Source organism: Cottoperca gobio, chromosome 8 (genome assembly GCF_900634415.1).
Source record: "Cottoperca gobio chromosome 8, fCotGob3.1, whole genome shotgun sequence".
Taxonomy (NCBI): Eukaryota; Metazoa; Chordata; class Actinopteri; order Perciformes; family Bovichtidae; genus Cottoperca; species Cottoperca gobio.
Window position 1 is genome coordinate 12,302,004 of NC_041362.1, and position 14,898 is coordinate 12,316,901.

At 41.0% G+C, this 14,898-nt stretch overlaps 1 protein-coding gene across 2 annotated transcripts; it reads left to right on the forward strand.

The window, feature by feature from the left end:
• The first annotated feature begins 2,272 nt into the window (after positions 1–2,272).
• luc7l3 (LUC7-like 3 pre-mRNA splicing factor) lies at positions 2,273–8,819 on the forward strand. Of its 2 annotated transcripts, XM_029438292.1 has the most exons (11): positions 2,273–2,542; positions 3,111–3,180; positions 3,282–3,321; positions 3,406–3,550; positions 3,757–3,831; positions 4,120–4,224; positions 4,547–4,708; positions 5,228–5,601; positions 5,921–6,213; positions 6,349–6,572; positions 8,152–8,819. In XM_029438292.1, exons 1-10 carry the CDS (start codon positions 2,444–2,446, stop codon positions 6,537–6,539), a joined length of 1,554 nt encoding a protein of 517 aa, XP_029294152.1. In that variant the 5' UTR covers positions 2,273–2,443; the 3' UTR covers positions 6,540–6,572; positions 8,152–8,819. The 2 variants fall into 2 exon arrangements, with proteins under 2 accessions (XP_029294152.1, XP_029294151.1); XM_029438291.1 differs by having other exon boundaries at positions 6,349–8,819.
• The last annotated feature ends 6,079 nt before the right edge of the window (positions 8,820–14,898 follow it).

Genomic DNA, 14,898 nt, shown 5'->3' on the forward strand with positions numbered 1-14,898 from the left:
AGAAAAGGTATTTAGAAAGGATGCAGCATAATTGGTCAAGAAATATTAATGTTTCTGCTCGGTCCAAATAAACTCCTTTCTTAAAGAAAACAACATCCTGGAGGAATTTCAATCAGGCTTCAGAGCATGCCACATTACCGAAACTGCTCTGACTAAAATAATCAGTGACCTCAGACTAAACTCTGATACAAACAAGGTCTCAATTCTTATCCTGCTAGACCTGAGCGCAGCATTTGACACGATCGACCATGACATCCTAATTAATCGTCTAGAAAAACTGGTTGGTCTTTCTGACTGTATATTAAACTGGTTCAGAACATATATCAAAGGGAGAAAGTATTTTGTCAGGCTTGGAGATCATGTGTCAGAGAAGCATGATGCCCACTTTGGAGTTCCACAAGGGAGCTGCCTCGTCCATTACTGTTCTCCCTATACATGCTACCACTGGGGGACATCATTAGAGAACACAATGTGTGCTTCCATAGCTACGCGGATGACACACAGCTGTACATCTCTACTGAACCAAATGATACTCCAGCTATTAACTCCATCACCACCTGTCTGTCAGCAATAAATAAATGGATGAGCAATAATTTCTTAAAATGAAATGAGAACAAAACTGAAATCTTACTAGTAGGTCCTGTAACAAAAAGAGATGATGCTGAATAACATGGGGAAACTTACTCCTTTGATTAAACCTGATTACAAGTCTTGGTGTTATCATAGACTCAGATCTAAGCTTTAAATCCCACATAAACAAGGTGACAAAAACATCATTCTTCCACCTTAGAAATATAGCTAAAATCAGACCATTTATAAATCAAAAGGATGCTGAAAATCTAATCCATGCTTTTATCTCAAGCTGACTCGATTACTGTAATGCACTCTTTACCGGCCTCCCAAAAGAGAGACTTCAGAGACTTCAGCTCATCCAAAACGCTGCAGCGAGGCTGCTGATTAGAACCAAGAGGAGAGACCACATCAGTCCAATGTTAGCCACTCTACACTGGCTTCCAGTAACTTTTAAAATTGATTTTAAGGTCTTCTTTCTTGTATACAAAGCCCTAAACAGAACCACACCAAGTTACACAGCCAACTCTCTAATAAATCATGTGCCCCCAAGAACATTACGATCATCCACTACTGGTTTATTAAATGTTCCCAGAAACATCCAAAAGAAAATCGGGGATGCAGCCTTTATCAATTATGCACCAAAGCTATGGAACACTTTACCTGCAGACATTAGGGAGGCAAGCTCTCTCAGTATCTTCAAAAGTAAGTTAAAAACATATCTTTATTTTACATATTTTTATCTTAGCCTTTTAATGGTGCCACTTTAAACTAATTTAAATGATTTCATAAATTTTTGCCATGCCTGGTTTAACATTGAATGTGTAAAGGTAACTGAGATGAATCTCAGAGTGTGTATTTTTGAAAAGCCTGAGATCAAATAGACTGTTTTACCACGGGAAAAAGAGGACGTTTCTCAGGTAAATGTGTATTGGAGAAAAACTGGTTTTACCCGAAGGGAGTAAACCAGTTGAAAGGCCACAGGGGCGCATTGTTGATCTCATGCTTTCAAAATATGGCTCTGACAGTTTAAAACATTTACAAGAATGGTGGGATGAATGTGATTTCCCGGCAGTAGGGTCGTTAAGTACGGCACAGATAGGGAAACTAGGCTTGAATTCCAATGTTATTTTATACTATTTTAATTCTGCTATTATATCTGCTATTTTCATTCAGCTATTTTTATACAATTTTAATTCTGCTATATTATATTATTTTAATTCTGATATTTTATCTGATATTTTATCTGATATTTTATCTGATATTTTATTTGCTATTTTATCTGCTATTTTATACTATTTTAATTCGGCTATTTTTATAATAGTACTTCAGACTCATTTACATCTACACTGTAATTATTGTACTGTAAATGCTCTTATTCTGTCCTTGTACTAATTGTTATGTTTTTTTTGCTGTGAAGCTCTTTGGGCTGCAATTCATGTATGAAAGGTGCTATACAAATAAAGCTTATTATTATTATTATTATTAATATTATGAAATAATTTTTTTGTGTATTTCTATGTGTGTTTATAATTTCGCTATGAACTGTGGGTAATTCCTTAAATAAATGAGCAGATTGCAGACTTGATAAGGACTGCGCTAAGTCTTGGATGTATTAATATTTATTATATTGCATACTGATACATTAATGCTCATAGACTGTATTGGTCATTACGAAACTCCACGCTATCGTCAAACATGTACTTCCGGTTCAGAGGCTGAAGGGGCTGCTGCCGGGCTGGTTGTGTACCGTTAGATGAACCATAAACGGGCGGCGTTGTTACAGCGTCTGCCATTTTGATTAGAAATAGCGTTACTTCAGGAGATATTGTAATAGCCTACACTAAATCAAGGCTACACTCTTGTAGGCAAAATGCTTTCAGCAGCCCAGTTACTCGATGAGTTAATGGGCCGAGATAGAAACTTGGCCCCTGACGAGAAGCGATCCAACGTGCGATGGGACGACGAGACCGTAAGTTAGCATACAAGCTAACGTTAGCCTAGCAAGTGTGATCAGCTAGCATACCACTAGCTAGCTAAAATGCCTTTATACAGAGTATGTGAGATGTGGGAGTTGACTTAAATAAGACATCTGCCATTATTCCACATTTAAATGATAATGCACGAAAATTGGTAGCGTTAGCTGGCTTTTAGAGTGTTTTCCAGGCACGCGTGTAGGAATTAGCAACAGCGTTTGCTAATGCTAATTGTTTTTCATTGGCTCACAATGCGGCTTTAAACGTTGTGGATTACGTTTGTTTTATAACTGCTTTTGCTACCGTTAGCATTCAGTGCGAGTCATTGTGTAACACATTTTTAGCTCTATATCCTGTTTTGATTAGTGTATCTAACCGGAAACTTGAGACATGTAAGAACACGTACGTTTTAATTCCAATTTAGGACTGATTTGCAAGGCTAATTTATTTCCAGTTAGCATAAGTTAAATGCTATGGCCTGATCTGATTGTACTCTAACGTTATGAGATTTCAAGAAGGTTTCTATTTGACACTGAATCCAAAGAAATGTCTCTCCTCTTACAGAAGGTATGCCGATACTACCTGTGTGGCTTCTGCCCAGCTGAGCTATTCACAAACACCCGCTCAGACTTGGGTAAGTCAAAGATTTGAAAATGCAACTTTTATAATCTGTTTTAATATAGCAATAGCTGCATCTGTCATATTGGAAGATAACACTTTGCAATTATTTCCTAGGCCCTTGTGAGAAAATCCATGATGAAAATCTTAGAATAACGTAAGTTCAGTTATTCAGTTTATTAAACAAATAAATGTCTTGATATTTCCACCTACTAAACGGCTTCTTTCCCACTGTGTCCAGGTATGAGAAAAGCTCTCGGTTCATGAAGGAGGGCTATGAGCGGGACTTCCTGCGCTATTTGCAGTCACTCTTGACAGAAGTGGAACGTCGGATTCGTAGAGGGCATGCCCGCCTTGCACTTTCTCAGGCTCAGCAGAATGCAGGGGTGTGTGCATTTGTTTATGCACCATGTTATGTAACCCATGCTTATCACTGTATTGCGTTTACGTGGTTTTTGCTTGAACTTAAGCACTGTTTATGCACAGTGTCCTTACTAAATCTGTCACCTAGTCATTAGACAGTGCAATGGAAATGGGGGTTAAATGGCCTATGTGTTTTTTAACCCGAGATGCATTGTATTTATTTCTTCAGGGTCCTGGTCCAACAGGAAAGAACGAGGAGAAAGGCCAGGTTCTAACCGAGAAGATTGAAGACCTAGTTTTACAGGTTTGTAACAAATGTTTTAAATAATTTATATTTTTATAATTAATTCATGCATACTAGTCTTTGTAATTTGGAACGAGCTAGGATGTATTGTAATTTGAATGTCACATTTGTCAATTTATCAGCTGGAAGTACTAATATGGAACACATAATCTCTTATCTTTACATAATCTTGTCTGAAACCTTTTCATGAGACGTGAAACTATGTTCTCATTGACACCTCAGAAATCTCGTTGTCAGTGTTGTGACAAAATGGCTGATTTGACTCGTTTCTGTTTTGCTTTCGCTCAGATTGAGGAGCTGGGGTCGGAGGGCAGAGTGGAGGAGGCCCAGGGAATGATGAAGCTGGTGGAACAGCTGAAGGAGGAGAGGGAGCTGCTCACCTCCACCCCCTCGGTGAGTCAGCTAACTCCAGGCCAATCGACCCACAGATGCTGCTCAAGATAGTGGGCACTGCTCATGCAATGCTATCTGTCGGCAAACATCTTTTATTCTTACACAACTGATCAACGTCAAACTGATGTTGGACTGAAAATGATTCCACCAATCTCACTGACATTCATCATGGCTAGCTAAAAGTTATTCTTGAGTCAACAATATCTGATTATCAGTCTCAATGCTAAATCTGTGCAAGTTGGACAAGCAGTTGTGTTCTGGTGCAAAACATATATTGCCTATTACATTGTTTCATGATGTAATGTATTCACTTTTTATCCAGACCATCGAGAGCTTTGCAGCCCAAGAGAAACAGATGGAGGTGTGCGAGGTGTGTGGGGCCTTCCTCATTGTGGGTGACGCCCAGTCCAGAGTAGACGACCACTTGATGGGCAAGCAACACATGGGCTACGCCAAGATCAAATCCACTGTGGAGGAGCTCAAGGTAACGGGATCAGATATCGCAATACATATCAACATAATTGGATGCAGCACGCAGAATTTATGCAGTATAAGTTATTGGGTCCATGGTACACTAGAGCGGAGTAAAACACTAGAGTATTAAACCTGTCACAAGAGAAGCTAGTGCTATTTGTCATTTTACCCTTTTTACAAAGTGAATGATCTACAGTAGATTATTCCTCAATTATTTTAATGCGACAGCCGAGGCCGAAGGCTTTTGGTTTTGGCAAACGTACACTTAAACTCAAGGGAGAACTGATTATATCTTGGTCATGGTTGCGAAATATGGTTTTGGCCATAACTCAATAATTCATACACTAATTATGACGATGCCACACAAATGTTTAATGGGATTAAATTATGACTTTTTGGACATGGAGGTAAACTGCAACTTGACTGTTGGGCGGAGGCATACGGCAGTCAGGCGGTTATTGCAGTTGATTTTGGCTCTGGTTTAAAATCAGCTGATTGCTTAATGGGTGCTTTGCTTATTTACTCCCAGGAGAAACTACGTCGTCGCTCAGAGGAACCCCAAGATGAAAGCCCAGCGCTTAAGAAGGACAGAGAAGACCGTGAGCGTGAGAGGGAGGAAAGGGAGAAAAAGCGCAAAGAGGAGGAAGAGAAGGAAAAGGAGCGGGAGAAGGAACGTGAAAAGGAGAAGGAACGAGAGAAGGAGCGTGAGAGGGAGAGAGACAGAGACAGAGACCGCGAACGGGACAGAGATAGAGACCGGGAGAGGGACCGGAGGACACGTCGAAGCAACTCAAACAGCCGCCACTCCAGTCGAGCATCAGACAGGAAAAGGAGCAGGTCCCGAGATCGCAGACGGTCCAGGAGCAGAGACAAGGACAGGGAGAGGGAACGCAAACGCAGCAGGTATGTCTAATCTTAGACCAATGACCACCATATTGACTTGACGAATAAAAACTTTTCATCTTTTTGTATTTTGACATTTTAAATGGAAAATGTCAAATAAAAGGATTCCTCTCTCCAGTAGTAGGGGGGTCTGTAAAATGTAGTCGTAAAAACTCCTCATATGCCCAGAGAACATTCTGTTCAATGAGACGCCTCCACTTATGTGACCACACATAACACATGTTTTGTGCCATCGCATGAGGAGACGAGTAAACGGAGGAATGTTTTTTGTAAATGTTTCACTTGTTGCCTTAAATTATTCCATGCCCTCTTTTTATAGGAGCCGGGACAAGGAGAGGGAGAGGGAGAGGGACAAGGAGAGGGAGAGGGACAAGGAGAGGGACAAGGAGAGGGAGAGGGACAGGGAGAGGGAGAGGAGGCGCAGCCGAGAGCGTTCTGACAGAAAGCGTCGCACCCGCAGTCGCGACAGGAAGAGGTCGCTCAGCTCGGAGCGCAAATCTCACCGCCATCGTAGCCGCAGCAAGGACAAGGACAAGGACAAGGACAAGGACAGAGAGAGAGACAGAGAGGAGAAGAGAGACAGGGACAGAGAGCGGTCATCGAAAGACAAAGGTGAGGACTTGAATGTTTTGTTTTTTTGTTCACTACATTCTAAGTTAATCTTTTGGCGTGATAATTAGGGGCTGTGTTTTTTTTGTCTCGGAGTGTGTGCCGATTTCCAATAGACGTATATCATTTTTTCCCCAGACCGTAAGGTGCCGGAGGAGAGGAGCAGCTCTAAGAAAGACAAGCACTCTGACGGCGATGCAGCTGCCATCAAGGCTTCGTCAGAAGCAGAACCGATGGAGAAAGAGGCGGCTGCCTCTGCCTCCGCCTCCCCTCAGCTTAACGGCCAGCAAGAGCTCCTCCATTCTGAAGGTGACACTCAGTCCAATTAAAACTGATCTGATAGGACCTCAGATCAGGCTCAGGTAAGTGCGTCCTCCTCCTCGCTCCCCCCTGGCTCTAAACCCCTCCACCCTCCCACCTCTCCCATCTCCCCTACCCACCCTCACCCAACCTTTCCCACCCTGTTTTACGTTCAGTTCAATGCCTATGATTTTGTCTTATGTACTATGTGCATATATCTTTATCCTGTTTTTGAATAGTGCATCATAATTATGCACTGAAGACGAAGAACTAGGCCCGATGAATGAGAAGAAGGTAGAAAAGATTCACACAAAGCCAAGAGGGAAAGGCCAGTGTAGCCCTGAGCAAACATGCCCGGAGGTACCCCTCGTTTTCTATATCGGTTCTTCATCCATATAGATGTGTAATTGTCTTTGTGGACAGAATGGCAGAAACAATATTAATCACTCCACTCAAAATGTTCCTGCCTGTATTTACCTGTTTTTTGTTTTGTTATTTTTACTTTTAAGAAGGAAAATGTAGTAATTTTGATTTGCTGAGATATTTCCCTCCACATACGAAGAAGCTTCAGCCATATGTAAACACGCATACATTCTTAAAGCTATCGCCAAAGATGTACGTGGAAATAGAAGCCTTTTTATTTTGACGTAATCGTACCTCAAATGCCATGGATCTGTTGTCTAGCTTACTGTGCCTGATAATGCCATGCAGTGTGTGTTTTGGGGGGTGTCATAGCACCGGGGGCCTTACGTAACTTACTAACTGGAGGGTAGGGTTTATCAAATGAATTGCAGCTGACTTCCATACCTCACACAGCGTTGGTGTTGTGAGCGAGACCACATGAGAAAAGGGCAAATTAAAAATCATGGATACTCTCTGACTGTCAAACTGTGCAGGTACTCACCCCAGGTACTCCTTTCTCTACCCACATCCATTTCTGAATGCTGTTGCCTGTCAGAAAAACAATTCTGTACTTCTCCAGAACATGAACTTGAAAGCTTGAATGTGTATATATTTTTATTTATTTATTGTGTTTCTTCTATTTGCTACCTTTCAAATATGTTTGGGGGAAAAGGTTGTTTCATAGAAATGTCAGAGGGACACGATGCACAGACGGCCTGCTTGATATACCTTTGCAAACTGCTCAAATTGTCACTGATTGTAGATTTCCCCGTAGTGTTCCGCAATAAGATTTTGTTAGGATGTTTTTGTTCACTTGGTAGGATGCCGTGTTTGTCTCCACCCATAATTAATCATTGAATCTGCAATGTTAAAAAAAAAAAAGTGGACTTTTGCATCGGCGTAAGGAATATCAAACAGGTTTGTCACCGTTTGTAAAACAGTAGGGTCTGAGCCAGATTGATCTTGAGTGCAAACGTCTGATCAAAAATAATACATTTCAAGATTAACTGACAAATATTTACAAAATATGATATTCTGGCCAAATGTTACTATTGTGCATTATTAGCAGTGTCTCTCTTTTATCATCTAAAGTTTCCTCTGCGGCTAATTGAGGGAGCTATTTAACCAGCAGTCTTTATGTAGATGGTATTGCTGCTCCAGTAGCAGCAGCTGTTGCTACAAGCACTTGTTGTGGGACCTTTGCTGACATTGCGTTTTGTGGACGTTTTTGCTCAACAGGGGAAGCTGGGATTTCTGGTGGAGGAAGAAGTGGAAGAGCGCACGCATCCTTTCCCTGAACCTGACACCTCGCTGCTTAAAAACAAGGTGAACCACAAATGTGCAGTGGCTTATTTAACAACATGAACATACATGTGTAAATGAGGAGAGAGGGGGAAAAATACATTGCTTTTTCTCATGTTCCATCACCTGTCTATCTTTTGGCTGGATGAGGGTAGTTGTGGTTCATCTGATGTATATCTTGGTCTGGATGTCGGGCAGGCGTCACTTTTGAATACCAAACTTTAGAGAAGTTCATTTATGGGTTTTTGTGTTCTTATTTTGAAAACCTTTTACACATCCACCTTGTTTCCTGACATTTAGTGAAAATGAAATAAATAAAAAAAACAAAAACAGTGCTTGTGGTTTGTTTTGGTTTGTCAGGTTCCACTTCACTCTCTTTTTTTCTTTTTTTAAGTCAGTTGAAAGCGTATGTACAATGTTTAGTCCCATGACGGGGCGTGTCTCTTTTCTCCTCCACTTAGAGCTCACATTGATTGCTCTTGTCCCCTTACTGTAAAATATACTGATTTAAAATTTTGATCAAGATTCGAAGACTGAAGATTTGTTTAATTTTGCTCTGTGCTTTTAATGTCCATGTTGTCTCGATGAATAAAAAGTAAAAACTTGTCAGTGTTTTATTATTTATAGTTGTTTTTGCTCAGGAAAGTTCCTAACAGAGTGAAATGACCCGGAAGTGTTAAGTGGAAGCATCCTAAGAGCCGGTCGAATTCTCTAAAATCTCAGGAAAGGAGATGCTGTCCCACAATTCCTTGCAGCAACAACATTTAAAGTGACGTGCCATTTGGCCGTCTCAGATAAACTCTTGCAAAGAAGGGACAGAAACATCTTGTTGAGGAGGTGTGGTTGACCCTGTTGCTGTTTATGACGAGTTATTGTAAAAACTTGATTGGATGATCCAAAATTAATAAAATGCCCTCTGTGATAAGGGACAGTAATCGCTAAGCCTACTCATAGTTTAGTCTCTAAAGACATGGTGCAAGTATGAATACTATTTTATTTATTAAATTGTAAGCCACATTTTAAAACCATCCACCAAAATGTTTGAGTAAAGCACGTGCACAGTAGCCTGTTCACATGCTGATACTTGTATAGATTTGGTTACATTTATTTACCATGCTGGTACTTTTAGGTTTTAATCTGTTTGATATTAACGGGAAGATGTGTCAGCTTTTGGTCTTCCTATAGAAGAGGAATACATGATGCAATAGTTGTTTTTTTTAACCAAGGTCAAGGAAATCAAAAGCTCTAAGGCCAGCGTGATGACCTGCTTGTGCTGCCATGTTTGTTAGTGTGACTTCGACGTTGGTGTTAACGTTCTAAACCGTTTTAATGTGTTGTGTATATTTTCTAGGCACACGCATTAATAACCAGCGTATCAACTGCAGTATGCCATCTCGTTATAATGTATTAATATCCAACCACAAAGACTCATTTGAGTTTTGATCAATGGTTAAGCAGAAAGACGAGACAGTTATGCAAGCTAAGCTGTAATCTTTGGTTCAGCAACCAGTTTATGAACTGCAAAAAGCCCCCCCCCCCCGTACCAGGGCTGGTGTTTTTCCCCTTGGTTCTGACCTTTCCAAACCAGGCGCCTGTGGAGAAAGCAGCAGGAGACTTTTTATTTTTTTACAGTTCTTCATTTGAGTGTAATTAATAGCTACTGTAGGCTCCTCCACAAACAGCCTGTCCACATCCTGCAGATTCCCCACTGACCATTTGAAATAAAGGGAGGAAAAAACTAAACTAATAACTGAATACAGCAACATCTCTAATAATCTCATGCAATAAAGGGAGCAGGGTTGTTTTTAATGCTGTTCTAAACTCTTGATTATTGTGGTCAGATACCAACAAGCGTCAGTTTGCAAGAAAAAGTATCTTTTGTCAAACAATGTGTGTATAATCTATACTCTGTATCTATAGGTAAGTGACCCGTCTTCAGTATAGCAGTTGTAAAAGTGTTTAATAAACTGATCGACCTTCATTACTGACTCAGCAACGTCCTAAGTGGTTCCCTAGGTTAAGAGGGATTCTGAAGTTTAACATTATAACTGCGTGATTTGGACTCATCTTCTTTTGCTGAAAAGGATTGAAATTCAAACTGCTTCTCGTCTTCTGGCAACATTTTTGTTTTGAGCCATTATTTCCATTGTCTCAATGAAGTGCAATAAGTTAACAAATAATTAACTTTGTGCGTGTGGGCACCCTACAAGCAAATGATCCATCAATTACACATAACCAGGCTTGATTGTGCAGGTGGACTGGCCCAGCTGTGACCTCTCTGTCCGTCTCTCTCTTGCGACTGCTCAACCTCATGCCGAGGCATCGCCTGAGCTTCTTGGTCCTGAATTCACTTGCCATGAAAAAGAATTAGGAGTCCTCTCCTCTCTTCCTGCCCCATAATTTCAAAGTGGCAGTTCAGATGCTCTGGTTACTTCTGGGACTGAAGCTGAAATATGGAATAATGAGCCATGGAGGGAGGGGGAATGGGTTCTGGGTAAAGAGCCAGACACGGGGCTCATTTGAGAAGATGGATTGGCAGCAGGCAGCAGCAGAGATGCTTGGTTAGGAGCTGGATTCATGGGGCAGGTTGGACTGATGAACTGACTTTAGTTTTCTGCTCCTCTATACCATATGTGAGGATTTTAGTTTATAATCTTGAATCTTGTTTTAGGTATTAATTTACTACAAAACAGTTCCTTTACTGAACACCAGGTGGCAGTATGTATCTATTTTTCAAGGGAAGACTTTGGTCTTCACAAAGTGTGTGAGGCAGTGGCCGCACAGCTGTGCATGTACAGTACTTATTTTACACTTATTGTGTCTATTATTGCACGATCAGTCACACACAGGAGCAGGAAGGTAGTCACTTTAAAAAGTGCCACACTTGGGCAACATTAATAACACCCCCCATTCTCTCTGCAACACACAACTCGTACATGTCATTAAGAAAGCCGTATTTCCCCGGGGTAAGAGCTGCAGCTAGTGGAAAAACAGACGGAAGAAACAACAGGAAGATAGTGAGTTGAAATGGCAGGGGGAATAAAAAAAAAGAGTGATAGAGCAGGAAACAAGGGGAGAGATGGGGGTAGTGAGCATGATGTGATGCTAAATAACCGGGGTGCAATAGGGAGCGATAGATCTTCTTCTCCTTTTCTCTACTTGTACTCTTCTTTCTCAAAGACACGCAGTCAATCTCAAGTGAAGGTCGAGAGGGAGAGCAGCGTGTAGATTATGCAGCAGAGGAAGCAATTCATCAGTGCTGTCGGCGTGCTGTCTGATTAAATATCTAAACTCCAACACACACTCACAGCTTATGTCAGCTGTCAGTCACGTTCTCATGGGGGAGTAGAATTCCCCCTAAAGGCGCCTGTCATTTCTGCTGAGCTAGTACCTATTGCATGACTTCTTGCAGAGCTGTAACATTAATATTCTATTGGAGTGTTATATTATTACAGATGATTTAGAGATATTATGTATCCTCACAGGCAGACTGTTGGCATTGCAGGAATACTCAAACGGCAGCATTGTGGTTGTTTTTGTTATGCCAAAGGTTTGTAAAGCTAATTCAAACTTCCAGGCGCAGAAAGTCTTGGCGTCCCTGAATGTTACATGGTCCCAGGTTGACTTTCTTAGTATAGAAATTGCACACAAGAATAAATTGCTGGATTTTGGGACATCAATTACAAGATGATCTGTAATATGAATAAATCACAGATATGAATGGGCTACAACATGGATAAGTAAGTACAATTCAACAAGCGTATGTAAACAACGTAGCCAACACAGTCATCTGAACCAAACTAAATCAAAATGTCATCATGAACAAACAAAATTGACACAATTAGCCAGCATCGTGAAACATTGTCACAACCATCATCATCATTTTCATCAAAGAACAACACTATCACTACTACCCGTTATCTGGACTCAGAGTCAAATTGCCATGACAGTACCATGACATGTGTGTACATAAACGCACACACACTATTGCAGTAGGAATTATCTTCACACATACAGTTCTTAGGCCTACATGGATGTGCATCCATTGTTGTTATATCACACATTTTCATATTCAATTATTTCTGTTATCCTATTTTGACTTTTCATTCAAATGTATTAACATTGTATGTCATATGGTATTCATTATACAGTATGACAGCAGTTCTGAAGAAGCATACTGGCAGCTTAAGGAATACATTTACATAAGATTCCCCCCCCCCCCCCCCCCTGTGGGAACAAAATACACATGTCAGCTTAATGCTGCCCAGTGCAACAACGCCACTAATTAATCCTCTAAAAGTACCCTAGAGTCGACATTGTCGGCTTCACAAAGGTAAGATTGCGGTGCTGCTCTATTGTGCTGCATTGCATTGTAGAAGAACTTCTTTTTTTTCCTGGTCATATGTGTTCAGACGGTCTGGGCTCTGTTAGAAATTCAGCAGTGTTGTCCGACACGTTGTAAAACTAAAATTGTCAATAGTAATGATAGAACCAGAGTGGATCATGCTTTAGTGTTTGCACTGCACTTCGCCTCTCTCACTCCCTCAGCAGATGGCTCCACCACAGGAATGGGCTCCGAATCAACAAATAACAGCCCAGCAGCTTTCTTTCTCTCTGACTATCTATTCCTTTATGTTCTCTCTTTTTCGTTTCCCTCTTCTTCTTCTTCTTTTACTGCAGTGTTTGCAGTTCTGGCCCCAGATGAGCCACCCGCAGCCAGGAACCAGGGTGGCAGCCGGTGAGACTTCTCAGTCCTCCCACCTGAGCATCAAAGCCCTTTGGTGGGCGTTGGAGTGAGGACAAGCCTGTGCTGTCTCCTTCGAAAGCTCAAGAAGAAATAGTTTGACAGAGACAATGAAAAGGGGAAAAAAACAGGAGGGAGATTTTTCTTTTTTTTCTTCCTGCAGGATGACTTGCATTCCTTTTTAGGAGGTGAATTACATGAAGCGTAAGACATGGAGACTGGACGTTGGATCATGTTCGGAGAAAATAAATGAGAGAGTTTTGATGCACCAAATCACTTAAACTCATTAAGACCAAACTCATTAACATGGTAGGAATCAGACAGAGAGACTTGTGGGAGGTGGATAAGGGATATGGAAAGCAAAGAAACTGTGTAAGGATAAATTGCTGGAATTTGATACGTATCGAAATGTATTTCACTCATTCGCACACACACACACACACACACACACACACACACACACACACACACACACACACACACATTTGAGATACAAAGCTATTCCAAATCTTCCCTAGGTGTTGCCCTTTCTTTACGGCAACGGCTCAAGCTGACCTTGCCTAATTTGTACCATAACAACTGACGGTCTCACGGCACCCAGGAAATATGCACCAGGTGAAATGAAATTAATTCCGCACACATAGCTAACCAACCTGTCTTTGTGTCTCCCCACACAGCCAACAGGGGAGAGAAACCTGGTGGAGAGCTGGAGCAGAACAAATGACAATTACCACCAAAGTCTGGCTGACTAAAAAAAACAACAACGAAAAAGAGCATCATTATAGAAGATTGCTGTTTTCACCGACTACTTGAATGCCTCTCCTGTTTTTTATTTAAAGCCAAAAATAACAAAGGTTACCAAACAAATGTGAGCTTCGTTTGGGCTGCATAATCAACAGTTTCTTTTATTTTTAGCCCTGTGATAAACTCCAGCATCACGAAAGACCCTTTAACTTGTCCTATATTTAGTTATTGATCTCAGACGGTGGCACCCAAAGGCTTCTCATCGCAAATCGAATCCATGAAGATCTTTTTTAATCGTTGTCAGTCATGGGTGAGCCTTGTCCTCTAGGTGTATAGGTAGTATTGACCCGCTCATTGTATGTTGTCAATGTCCTTCGGTACGGAAGCAAAATTGATCTCCTGCCTGTCATCTTTGATTTAAATTGCATTTGAAGCCATTCAACCAGTCTACTGGATTATATATTATATATACAATTAGAAAATGTAGTTATTGGATGAATGTGTTAAAGGGATAGTTTGGATGTGGTTCTTATGCATAGTCAGTGTATTACCTACAGTAGATGGTGGTCGGCACGCACCCAGTTTGGAGGTAACAGACAGGAGAGAAAAGCAATGTACTGCTGTGGATCGGTGCAGCAGCGATATATTTTAGCCACTTCAAAGAAAGGCCAACCTAAAAAAAGTGTACGCTATATTTAGAATATATTTTCAACGCTTCATCTTGCCGTCAGAAAGCCTTTCTCGACGGGGGAACTGAAGCCGTTCAGCTCTCACTACAGCGGCCCCAGCAACCCTTGTGTTCTGCGAGGTGAAATGACTGTTTTGCCAATAGAGACTGGTGGCATTGGCGAGAGCATATATAACGTCCCTCTACTGTAGGTAATACCCTGACTATGGATAAGTACCTCATACAACCCCACTTCAACAAATCTTAGGTCAGCCTAAAGATTTATTTTAAATCTAGTTAGGGTTGCTCCTAAATGTTGAGAGATGGAAGGGAGTAATGAGGTTGAAAGAATACAGAATAATTGATATTCAAGCTTTGCGACCATTGATAGATAGATATATATAGATAGATGGATGGATAGATGGATGGATAGATAGATAGATAGATGGATGGATAGATGGATGGATAGATAGATAGATAGATGGATGGATAGATGGATGGATAGATAGATAGATAGATAGATAGATAG

What these genes read in the sequence shown, in the direction of transcription:
- luc7l3 (XM_029438291.1), top strand. Translation starts at nt 2,444, where the DNA reads ATGCTTTCAGCAGCCCAGTTACTCGATGAGTTAATGGGCCGAGATAGA. An exon ending in GATGAAAATCTTAGAATAAC is followed by an intron (nt 3,322 to 3,405) that starts GTAAGTTCAGTT and finishes CACTGTGTCCAG; the next exon opens with GTATGAGAAAAGCTCTCGGT. An exon ending in CCACTGTGGAGGAGCTCAAG is followed by an intron (nt 4,709 to 5,227) that starts GTAACGGGATCA and finishes ATTTACTCCCAG; the next exon opens with GAGAAACTACGTCGTCGCTC.